Below are 12,807 nucleotides of genomic sequence, written 5' to 3'. Positions count from 1 at the left end.
CAATCAAATGCCTCTATTTATTAAAAAAGTGGTCAGCCAAGCAACAGCCAAAAGAAATACTAGCTTATAACTCTAAATATTCAAAAAAATTAGAGTTAAGAGAGCTGTAATCAAGAAACATCAGTTACCATTTAACTCTCATCATTCAACATTTTGAAAGGATAAATAAATACTAATGGTGAAGTAAAGTATTATTAAACAACGTAGCTTTAAGAGAAAAAATCGTTAAGGTTTTTTATCACGAGAAAATAGCTGAATTTACGGTAAATATTTTTAAAGTCTACTATTACATTGATTAAAGTTTAATCTATATTATTAAAGTTTTCAAATATCAATACTTGGTGAAAATTTAGATGACTAATCATACAGAAGGATTTTCATATTAGTTCACTGCTGTCTTATAGATCTCGCCTAAAGGTTTCTCCCCTACCTGAATGATTGATGAGGTGGGCGGAGGAGCTCTATTGAAAAACCGCACCTGTTCCCTTAGATGATTACTCGCCAAATCTTTATGATGCCAATGACGATAAAGGGTCTCAAATGGAAAACCGATTTACCTCCGTTTTGAGAGACATAGTTGATTAATTCTTCCTTTAGTGGGAGAGTGAAACTTGCGGAATTTTTCGGTTGCGCAAGGGATTTTTAGGGATTTGAGTTAAAACATTACACGACATTTCCGAGTGTTTTTGTCATGGGTACCGTTCAAATGACGAGGGGGGGGGAGGAATACCGATGTTAACNTTATCTATACATATCGTGTGTCTTCGTGCATTTTTTATACTTAAATTTGAAGGGCATACTGCATTGCATTATCCGATTGAAAATGCTGGGAATAATCAAACTGTAGCATTTGCTTTTTTATTTTTTGAAACCTCAAAATGATAGTAAAAAAAAATCAGTATACCACAATGATAGTTATTTATGGAATTCAAGTGAAGATGCTACCGTTCATAAAAGGTGCTTTATGAATAGTAACATGATATTACCATGAAAGATGCTTTATGATTAAAATTTTCTTACTATGTAATAGTCAAAATACTCATAAACATTAAAAGACTCGATTAAAATTTTTTTTTTACAAAATAATAAAAAAAAGCTAATCGTGGCACTTCAGTTTTATAAAGCAATGCTTTCAATTTTTTTTTAATGAATGCTTTTGTTGCTGTTGATTCATTTGTCTTCGTCGTAAAGTGTAGGCGAAAAATTACAAAGGTAGCATATTAATAATCTTTTGACGTAGATTGGAGAATGGTGTCCGTTTTAATTTTTTTTTCTGACGCTCTAATTATAAGCAAAAATATATTTAGGTATTTTTTAACTTTAAAAAATACTCGAATAGTTACTAAAAATTCGTTTAGATTATCAGGAAAAAACTTGTGAATTTTTTTTAAAAGCGTTATTCGAAAGTTTTTTTTTATAAAATTGTATCAATAATTCTTACTCAAAAGTATACCAATAATTAATTTTGTAATTTCAATAATGACTAATTGTTTTTCTTAATTTAAATCTAAATAAGTGCACATTTGAAGATTGGTTGGAAGCGGCATGTTTATAAAATTTTAATACAGGAAAAACAACGGTGTTTCATTTTGTACTTCGTAATCATAAATTATTAAAATGCTAAATATAATATTTTCACTTATTTTGACTTAAATTATTCTAAAATAATGAGAAAAATTTAAAAATTCCAGTTAAAAAATTAACGATTTAAAATATTGTAGTGTAAAATAAGTGAAAGAGTAAGAGTGCATCAGTACAGGAATAAAAAGTATTAAAAATTAACAAAACAAAAAAATTTTCTTTTATGAGCACCTATTATATTGGGTATGGGTTGATAAGGAGTTGAATTTCCAGTTTTGTTTGTAAAAGAGGGAAGAGATAACACCACTATCTTTATCACTTTTTAAGGTTGGCTCCAAGATTTACATGCAAACAAAATGGCTCAGTTTGAGTATGTTGAATCAATTCGAGGTGGTAAATTAGTTTTACTTAATGATTTCTTATTTAGAATAAGGAGGAAACATAGAACGAAAATATATTATAAATGTATTTCAGATGATTGTAAAGCTTCCTTAATTCTAGAAAATGATCATATAGTAAGTCATAAAGCTCAGCATACCCATGCGCCTGATAAGGGTAAAATTGTAAGAAAAAGTTTTTACAATGAACTGAAAAAAAGATGTAGGACAGAATTCTCAACACCAGTGCCCAGTATATATAGGTAAGTTAAATTAGTTTCATTTTTTTTCTTCTTTTTCTTTACTTAGTTTAATTCTCTAATTTTGAAAAAAAAAATTATACATATCTGTAAAAAGTATTTTATGGAATTAGAATTACTGAATTATTATTGAATTTATTACTTTTAAGTTAAGGGTCTAAAAATACCTCCAAACTTTTAAAGTAATTATCTAAATACAAAATATTTTTTGTATATAAAATTACATTATAATTAATTTTCCTATCATGTAGTTAGATGAAAGAACTCTCAATCTCTCTCTCTCTCTCTCTCTATATATATATATATATATATGTCTCTGTGTGTGTGTTTTTTAACAGTGACAGTGTTGGCTCTTTTTGAAGATGGATCTCCTTAATTTTTTCTTCAGACTTCAAAAAAAAGGAAATGGATAACATGCATATTAGTATAAATAATTTTATGTTACTAATTAGCATCTTTATAAATGAGAATTTATTGAAATTATTTAAGATTTAATCTCTCATGACGATCAGATAATAATAATGATATGTTTATTACAAAAACAGAGAATCCAATACTTTTCATTAGAAATAAAGATTTGAAAACAGTGAAAGACTGCGCAAGTAAAGAAAAAAATCTTTAAATATAGAATAGACAGAACATTAATTCATCAAGTTATGAGCTGTGGTCTCAGGCATACTTATAATCTCAAGCAAAAGAAAAATAAAACTATTATATGATGAATTTTAATTTATTCTTAATTTTTCAGAGACACAGTAGCAAAATTTGCTTCAACCCTAGAGTTGGCGTCATACCTGCCAAGTAAAAATGCAGCAATGGCACCCATGTACCGGGCTAGGTCAGATGCTTTGCCTCCAATGCCAACAACTCTGGAAGAAATTATACTGATAGATGACTGGAGAAAAACAAAAAATGGAGAAGACTTCCTTTTAATTGATGAAAGATATGGAGAAAACAACAGAATACTGGTATGTATAATTTTCTTTGCACGAGACAAACCTCATATTATTTATATTTATTCTCTATTTCACAGCTCTGTTAAGTAATCTTATTGTTTTTATAAAATATACTCGAAATTTCATACACTTTTAACAATATTCTTTAAAAAATGGAGATGTAAGAGATGTTATTCAATGAGTTAGTTGGCATCTTTTTGTTTCCCAAAATATATTTTTCAATTTTCATAAAAAAGATTATGCATGTTTTAAATTGTTTTATTTTACATATTTAAATAATTACAATTCTGACAGCCCCACTGTTTAAAATGGAATTTACAAAGAAAAAAACATTTTTGCTTGTGAATGCATAGTTCATGTTTGCTTATGTTAGTGAAAAATAGCTATACCTCCTCTGTTTGCTCAATAGTAATTAATTGTAGAAAAAGCGAATTTTAATTTGTTTTCTTTTTTATACGAATAAGAATATGACACATGAATTGATATCAGAGTATACAGCATGTCTCTCTGCCCTGGTCATAACTTTGATTAAATGCTTGCTGTTAGCACATCCATTGGGTCAATCCAATTCATCATCACTAGATGTTGATACCATGGTGTATCGCATCATAGCCGTATAACATCTCTATTTTGTATTTGCATAATATCTAACTCCTTAATTCATATAAAACAAGTGATAAATAGTGTAACCCAAATGCAATTTTTCATGAATTAATATCTTTCTCATTTGCCAAATCAATATTAAAAACTGTTGCAGAATTTGACTTTTAAAAAAATGAGTAATACAAAACTTTGTCACCTTTAGAAAAGTTTATTTTTATTTTACTTTCTTTCAAATCAATTTTTAAATATTATTTTTAAATAATATGATTATTTCAGAGAACAATTTTTCATGAAAAGAAAAAGCAAGTGATACTTTAAATTAAAGTAAAAATTAAAGTTAAACAATATAATTTATTATATGAACATAATATGCTTATAAGTGTTTTCTGAATACCTATTGAAAGGTAAGAATGACATTTTAAAAATTTTCTTATTAATACTATGGAAATATTAAGGAGATGAAATTTAAAAATATATGAAATATTAAATATGCAAATACAAACAATTAAAAAAATTAGTTTTTGAAAAATAGTAATTAATATATCCCCCTTTTCAAAAAATTGCTTTGATAACAAGTGCATAGGGCAACATATAATATAGGACCTCTCTTGGTTTAAAATAAACTTTGATCGCAAATTTATTAAACCTTTGAAAAATGTTCACATTAAGAGTATATAGGTAACAGATCCTTATCGAAGCATCTACTTTTTAAATTTTTTAGCCACAAATAACAAAATCATAGTTTTTTCATTTTTCGAGAAATTATTGATATTATTTGCTGTAATAAAAATTTTTTAATATTCCGATTATTATTAAACTATTACTTGCTAATTTGAATAAAGACAATTGTATTTATTTTTCAGGCATTTTGCACAATGGAGGCCCTAAATATTTTGTGTTCTTGTAATAAGATTTTTATGGATGGGACATTTAAAATGGCCCCAAGACTTTTTACACAAATCTATACCATTCATGGGGCATATGAGGGGAAAATATTTCCATTACTTTACAGCCTTTTACCAGATAAACAGAAATGTACATATAAGAGACTGTTTTCTGAAATAAAACTTAAGGCTGAGAGTAATGGATTGGTATTTTGCCCCTCATATGCAATGATGGATTTTGAAGTATGAATGCCTTAAAAGAAGAGGTTCCATCTGTAAAGATTAAAGGATGTCATTTCCACTACTCGCAATCAATTTGGCGAAAAGTAAGTTTTAATTTTTCACTACTTTTCGCAGTCACAGAACAAATATGTATTTGGCAGTCACCCCGCCAGGTGACTTAATCAAAAATGCTAAGCCAATGGATCAATAAATTCGACTGTAAAACACCACATTGTTTCTGGTTTCATTGAATCTTGCATTATTAAAAACAAGTTATGATTCATACATAAATGGCTGATATAATAAGGTTAAGAAACACAAACAAGTGTTGCACTAAACATAATTAAATGTAAGTTTTACAGATGCAAAACATATATGCTTACACTACAACATGAATGCATTTCAATTATAAGTATCTTATTTAGTGAAACGTAAAGAAAGCACCATTAAGAAAAAATCTATATAATATTAATTTAAATATAAGTAATATTAGTAAGATAGATGGTAAAAAATTCTTGAAACTTTTAGAGTTGTTTAAAAAATTTCTTTTCAGGTACAAGAGTTGGGACTGGTATCTCATTACATCAACACAGCAGAAATCAGGCAATTTATTCGTCGATTAATGGCAATGCCTTTTGTACCCCTGGGCCAGGTTGATGAGGCATTTTTTATATCAGTTGCAGAGGTAACGTGGACAGCTCCCATTACAGATTTGATTTCATATTTCACTGATACTTGGTTAGAAGAAGAGGCTTTGTTCACTGTGTGAGTTTTAACTTTAAATTACTATGGTGTTGTAAAGGAATTTCATCCAAAAACACAGGCTTTTATTTTTATAAATTATGTGCATATAATTATAAATGGTACTTACGAAAATTATGTTACAAGCATAATGTTATTGTGTAGAATTTATAAGAACATTATATTATGTTCTAATAAATTATGCCTGGTATTTAAGATTTTAGAAATCAACTACTAATTATTCAGTAGTTAATTTCTACTAATTTTTTACACATAGAATTTTATTAAGTTCTAAAAAAATGAAGTTTAAAAATTACGACAATATACTGGCAGTATTACACTTCTGATGAAGTTAAATTTAGATTTTTTCCTCCCTGTCAGTAACATTAATGAATTTACTAATTTCAGTTGAGTAACTATGTTTTAAAACTATGTTAGGAATACAATAATTTTAAAAAAGACATTGTAGCCAAGTCACAATGTGTTTATAAATATCAGTGCACTTTAAGAAATATCGGTTTTAATAGAAGTGCATAAAAAAAAACATTGATAGAGATTTAAGTTTATACTGAAACTTTTAATTTAGTGTAATAAACCAAATATTTATCGGTATAATGGTATATGATTTGATTAAAAATATTTTTTTTAAATGGCTGGTCCTAAATTTTTATATCTTTCAATATATATATATTTTTTACAGGGATATTTGGAACCATTTTTCCACAGATGACAACATTCGGACAAATAACAACGTTGAAGGATGGCATTCCAAGCTACAAAAAAGTGGAATGTCACCAAAACCTAATGTTTACATATTTGTGAATAAAATGAAAGAAATTGAAGAAGAAAATATTGCTGAAAGAAGAATGTTGCTCTGCGGTTCAGAGAATCCTCCACAGCAGAAAGCTGTTTATAAGAAAGTTAATGACAGATTATATTCTTTGAAACAAAGATTACTAAACCAAACAATATCTTTAAGAGCATACATGGATGCTACGACATATATTGTGAAGAAATAATAAAAAAATTGATAACCATGTAATTATTATTTTTTATTAAAATAGAAATTAAGACTGGCACCTATAATAAATCACTAGCAATTATATCAACAATTTCAGTTAAATTAATTTTTTTTATAATCCATTTTATAACAATACTAGCAATGTATAATATGCTCTATATACATTTTATCAGATGATTTGGTTATTAATAATAAAAAATTTGATTTAAAAATTAAAAACAATCATAGTTTAAAATAAATATATTTTTTTATTATTTTTAAAAAATCAAGAAATTCGCAAACACTGGGAATCATATAATTCCAATAAAAATTACAGATATAGAGTAATTAATTGATAATAATTCATAAATTAGATAAATTTTTACAGGCCATAACCACGAAAACTGCATTGTTGTCACAAGTGATACTACATTCTATAGTATTACAGCAAAAATCTACATAAATGGGTGGTTTATTTTTTGTGAATAGATGTTAGATGTAACACAACTCTAATAGCAAACATAACTTCAACTAGAAATTTTTCGCAAATTATTTTTCATGCAAAATGATTTTGTGTGTTCTTGTATCAAATATAGTTTCAAATCAAATATAGTTCTTGTTCAAATATAGTTTGTGGAAATTCAAAAGCTATAAAAATCTGATTAACATTAATAAACAAAACAAAACAAAGAAATTTCAACAGACAACAACACACTAAAGAATACCAGTGAGCTGCAACGCACAACACGCTTATAGCTTACATATTTATAAATGTTTTTTTTTTTTTTTAACTACAAAACTCGGACTTTTTTTTAATCTAAGAGTTTAGAAAAATTAAGAATGGCGCATTTCTAAGAATGAAAATTACAAACCATTACGCAAGCAATTTGTAAACAGTTAAACCATGTACTACTCCATTCGTAGCATGAACTGCTCAAACATGCGGGAAGTAGCATTCTCACTGTTAGACAAATAATAGAAGTTAAAAGGTATGAGGTTCGATTTTCCGTCGTCGATCTCATGCATTCAACTTGCGTCGGTGACGTCATGGTCTGCGGGGATCGGCCAGTTTATTTTCATTTGCTGTTGGTCGTTCTTGCGTGGATCATGACGTCACCTGCTATCTGTATTTAAGCTTCTGTTGAAGCAGATCATTTTGTATTCTTTCTTTTCGTCACTCTGTTTGTGACATTCTTTATTACTAATGTTTTTAAATAAACTCATTTATTCAGAAACTTCGTTTCTCTTTTATTGTTGACATGACAAATATGATATTCTGCGAGAATCTCGGCTGTCAAGGTTATGGGCCGAGTTTATGGCATAACCGGGATTCATGTTCTATCGTCCTGAATATCTAGTTTTGCATTAGCCTGGATTTAGNATTTACTTGGCTATAATTACTAACCTGAATGTTTTCCTTCAATGCCTTGATCATTGCAGAGCAAGTTTCCATTATGATGAGTTGCAGAGTCTGTGGAGCAATGGCGCATGTGAATTTGAGATCTTCTAAATCCATGCCAGACGACAGGTACCTCAATGTGATAGACAATCTCTGACTTGCAGGAATCGCTTCACGCATCTTTGTATCTTTCTTCTCAATGTCAGGGCGGAGTAAATCCAGTAGATGATCGAAACTTTCTTGGTCCATTCTCAAAAAGTTCCTATAGTCCTCTGGTTCTGAATCACTTAGGAAGTTTAGGAGATGTTCATGAGTGAAGCGGTTTCTCAGTTTGTACTCCTTGGACCACCGTCGTTTTTTCTTTTCCATCTTTTTCCGCTTCACGGCAACAAATGTTGCGATTAGGAAGCCCAAATCTGCATTCGACACCATTGTAATCGAAAAAGCAATTAAAAAAGATTTATTATTTATTAAGAATTATTTTTAATCGAAAAAGCAAAAGCACGATCGCAACACACTCCGTTCTGCTTCCACTTCTCGGCTTCGACTGACGAGAGAGTTTTGATCAAAAGATTGAAGGGTTGATTGAAGCACGCTTGAAGCTCCCATCAATCGGAGGGTCAAGCATTTGATCAAGCGGCTTGATAGTGTAGGGGCAGCTTAAGAGACTACGCTATAGAAAATAATATTAATATTATTGCACCAACAGAGCACACTTATATACTAAGAATGAGTAACTATCAATCAGATATTCTAGATATTATTATCACAAATTCAAATCATAAAATAGATTGCCATACGGTAACTGATCTCTCCAGCGATCACCTTCCAGTAATTGCCAATATTTTCATCAAAAATACACTTGAAGAAGATTATATTAAGAATACAAACTGGAATTTATTCCATAACATACTCAAAAATGAGGACTCAACATCTCCTCAACTTAACAATACTGATCAAATAGATAATGAGATCAAGAAGCTCAATGACTGTATTAATAAAGCACATAATACAGCTACAAGCACAAAAAGAATATACGATATATCACTTTGTTTACCTAAACACATCAGAAATCTTATCTCAACTAAAAATAAATATAGAAAAATATATCAACGAACAAAAAATCCAGATGATAAAACTAAAGTAAATAAACTTACTAAAATTATTAGAGAACTTAGTAACGATTATAGAACACATAAATGGAACCAAAAAGTGGAATCCCTTTGCATACAGGATAACTCCATATGGAAATTTACAAAAAGGATTAAAAATAAAAAAGCCCCAGAACAACCACTTATGGTTAATGGTAACAAAATTGTTAATAGTAAGGAAAAAAATTGAAATATTCGCTGATACTATCGAAAAACAATTCACTGATAACGATATTAATAATCCCATTTTTACCAATAAAGTAAATCAGGCATACGATAATATTATCAATAGCAATAGCCTTAATTTAGACACCAAAACGAATCAAGATGAAGTTATAAAAATTATTAGGAAACTAAAAAACAAAAAAGCCCCAGGCATAGACAATATAAATAATCAAATGATGAAAAATCTCCCAATTAATTATATTGATATTATTGTAAATATTTACAACTCCTGCCTTAATTTAAACTATTTTCCAAATTCATGGAAATTAGCTACTATTATCCTTTTTCCTAAACCAGGTAAAGATCTGAAAATTCCAGCCAATCACAGGCCGATTAGCCTGCTTCCTACCATAGCAAAAATTTTTGAGAAAATTATCTATTTCAACATCAAACCCTTTCTAAATCTACTTCCAAATCAGCAATACGGGTTTTGAGAAAACTTATCTACAGAAAAACAATTACTGAGAATAGTAGAATATATTAGCAATGGTTTTTATAAAAAAGAAACTTCAGCAATGCTAACGCTAGACGTAAGCAAAGTGTTTGATTGGGTCTGGCATAAAGGATATTAATAGGAAATTTCAAATTAAATTAAATCAAGACCTATCAACCACTAGGAAGATCAATGCAGGGGTACCCCAAGGGAGTATCTTAGGCCCAATTTTATACACGGCTGACTTCCCTAAAAATGAAAATGAAATACATCAGTTAAGTGCATATTATGCACTTAACTGATGTACTGCCATCATTTCCAAATCTAGAAATCCAAACAATGCCATAAAAAATCTTAAACCCACCTGTGTTGATATTGAAAACTGGTGCAAAGACTGGAAAATTAAAATAAATGCTGAAAAATCCCAATTAATTATTATTAGAAGGAATAATTAATTGGGATTTTATTTGAGAGACTTATACAATATATAGACCCTCAAATTGGAAACTACCAATGTGGTTTTCGCAAGGGAAAATCTACTAAAGATCAAATATTTGCACTTAGACAAATTTTAGAGAAGACCAGGGAATTTGGTATTACCACACATCATCTCTTTATTGATTTCAAAGAAGCCTTTGACAGTATTAATAGAAATCGCTTGTATGAAGCCCTGGTTGAGTTTCAAGTACCACCAAAACTAATTAGACTTGTAGAAGCAAGCATGTCAAACACCGTATGCAGAGTCAAACTTTTGGGATCTTTATCTGAAGAAATTAAAGTAAATAATGGAGTCAGACAGGGAGACTCCTTATCCTGTCTTCTTTTTAATGTTGCTCTAGAGAAAGTTATAAGAGATGCTGAAATCAATATCAGAGGCAACATATTTTCAAAATCTATTCAAATATTGGCGTATGCGGATGATTTAGACATCATTGCACGAACTGTTCCTGCATTAAAAGAAGCTTTCCTTTCTTTGGAGCTTGCTGCTAGGGATATGGGACTAATCATCAATACCGATAAGACCAAATACATGCCTGTACTTGCTAAATTAAATTCTAGTGAATCCTATCTGGAGATTGGTTCCCACAGGTTTCAGACTGTTCAGAATTTTACTTACCTTGGTTCAATTGTTACTGCCGACAATAACATAGACAATGAGATTCGGAGTCGTCTAATTTGTTCAAATAAGGCTTTTTATGGTTTAAAACGTTTTTTCAAATCATCTCTTTTATCAAAAAATACAAAACTTTTACTCTATAAAACATTAATTAGGCCAATACTTACCTATGGCTCTGAGACCTGGAACCTAACTCTAGCTGGTGAAAATAAAATTGCCATTTTTGAGAGAAAAGTTTTGAGGGCCATCCTTGGTGGGATAAAAATAAATAATTCCTGGAGAAGACGATATAATACTGAACTGTATAAAATCTACAGAGAGCCAGATATTGTGAAATTCATTAAAATAAATCGAATGAACTGGGCAGCTCACATTTTCAGAAGGAATGATGACTCAAATTTAAAGAAAATCCTATTACACAAACCCCTAACGAACAGGAAAAGAGGTAGACCCAGGCTGAGATGGCTAGATTTAGTTGAGACTGATTTCCTTACTCTAAAGGAGAAAAACTGGCGAACAAGTGTCAAAAGTAGAGAGAAGTGGATTCGAATTCAAAGGAAGGCACTGGCCCACCCTGGGCTGTCTAGCCAAATATGATGATGATGAGAAGGAATAAAACCAAAATGCCCATCACAGAAAACCTAACACTATTCAATGAAAATATTCCCATAGTTAACAATGCTAAATACTTAGGCATAATTATAAATGATAAACTAACATGGAATGAACATATTGTGAACACTATCTCTAAAGCAAAAAAAGCATCCTTTATCCCTACAAAGATTTTCCCAATCAAGAAAAGAAATGCTGATGCTAATGCAGACCTAGATTTTGTCATTGTTTTTCAAGATGATAAAAAAGTCAGATTCCACTTTCACTATACCACTCGCAACTATCTCCAGCGTCCAATCAGAATCGAGCCGTTCCGTGGTGGGCGGGTACTAATTCAGTGCTTCAACTGCCAGGGCTTCGGCCATACCCAACGATCCTGTTGTAAAGAACCCAGATGCGTCAAATGTGCAGGAGCACACCGCAGTTTCCAGTGCCTTAAAGATAGACCAACTCCTGCCACATGTGCTAATTGTGCCGGTTCCCATACTGCAAACTACACCGGCTGTCCCTCCCGCCAGCTAAAAAAGAGCCTCCAATCCAGACGTAATACTAGAGCTACTATCTCCAATCCCATCCAACCAGAACTCTCACCAACAGCCAGATCTCTCCTTTTAATTGCAGAACTAGATAAACTTTTAGACAATGCAGAAGAGCTAGAACTTCTCCAAAATTTAATTATTTCCAATACATCTAAAATTTTCACTACAGACCAAGCTTAGCCATCCAGCCAATCACCGGGCAATATCCACCAAGCCACGTCCACCACCTTCTTCTTCCTTTCTTCTAGATCCCAGATGCAACTACCTCAGATTCAGAATACCAGATGGAAAGGTAAAAGGCCTTGAGCAACCCAAGACAACGACGACGACTCTCATATGGTTCCATAGCCTGGGGTACGGCCCATAAAACTTATCTAAATAAACTTCAAGTTTTTGAATATAAAAGTCTTAGAGGCATTACTGGAGCTCCCTGAAGCATGAGAAACGAGGATATAGCCAAAGACTTAAATATTACACCTCTTATAAATTATCTAGAAATCAGAAAAGCCAAATTCTTCAACAAAGCAATAGATTGCGATGCAGCTAACTTTAATGATCTATTTAAATTAGAACTCATTATAGACAACATTAATCATAGCCCCTCAACCAATTTCTTACTCTCCGATGGCATTTTATCAAAATTTTTTAAGCATTAATTTTTACTAATCAGTGTAGTACCCCACAAATTATTATAACCTTTATTCATT

At 30.6% G+C, this 12,807-nt stretch overlaps 1 protein-coding gene across 2 annotated transcripts; it reads left to right on the top strand.

The window, feature by feature from the left end:
* Positions 1–269: 269 nt before the first annotated feature.
* Positions 270–6,666, top strand: LOC122268197 (pre-mod(mdg4)-J). 2 transcript variants are annotated; one of them, XM_043055932.2, is made up of 6 exons: positions 270–1,971; positions 2,056–2,221; positions 2,967–3,186; positions 4,641–4,987; positions 5,437–5,648; positions 6,325–6,666. In XM_043055932.2, the coding sequence occupies exons 1-4, from the start codon at positions 1,938–1,940 to the stop codon at positions 4,908–4,910; spliced, it is 690 nt and encodes a 229-aa protein (XP_042911866.1). In that variant the 5' UTR covers positions 270–1,937; the 3' UTR covers positions 4,911–4,987; positions 5,437–5,648; positions 6,325–6,666. The 2 variants fall into 2 exon arrangements, with proteins under 2 accessions (XP_042911866.1, XP_015929851.2); XM_016074365.4 differs by having other exon boundaries at positions 270–2,221.
* Positions 6,667–12,807: the final 6,141 nt, after the last annotated feature.

Source organism: Parasteatoda tepidariorum, chromosome 8 (assembly GCF_043381705.1).
Source record: "Parasteatoda tepidariorum isolate YZ-2023 chromosome 8, CAS_Ptep_4.0, whole genome shotgun sequence".
In the NCBI taxonomy this organism is placed as follows: Eukaryota; Metazoa; Arthropoda; class Arachnida; order Araneae; family Theridiidae; genus Parasteatoda; species Parasteatoda tepidariorum.
This window is presented reverse-complemented; position numbering and strand designations above follow the sequence as displayed.

Bases quoted from the DNA above. Each gene is read 5' to 3' on its own strand.
- LOC122268197 (XM_016074365.4), top strand. From the start codon at position 1,938: ATGGCTCAGTTTGAGTATGTTGAATCAATTCGAGGTGGTAAATTAGTT. The intron at 2,222-2,966 runs GTAAGTTAAATT...TTAATTTTTCAG, and splicing joins CCAGTGCCCAGTATATATAG to AGACACAGTAGCAAAATTTG. The intron at 3,187-4,640 runs GTATGTATAATT...TTTATTTTTCAG, and splicing joins GAGAAAACAACAGAATACTG to GCATTTTGCACAATGGAGGC.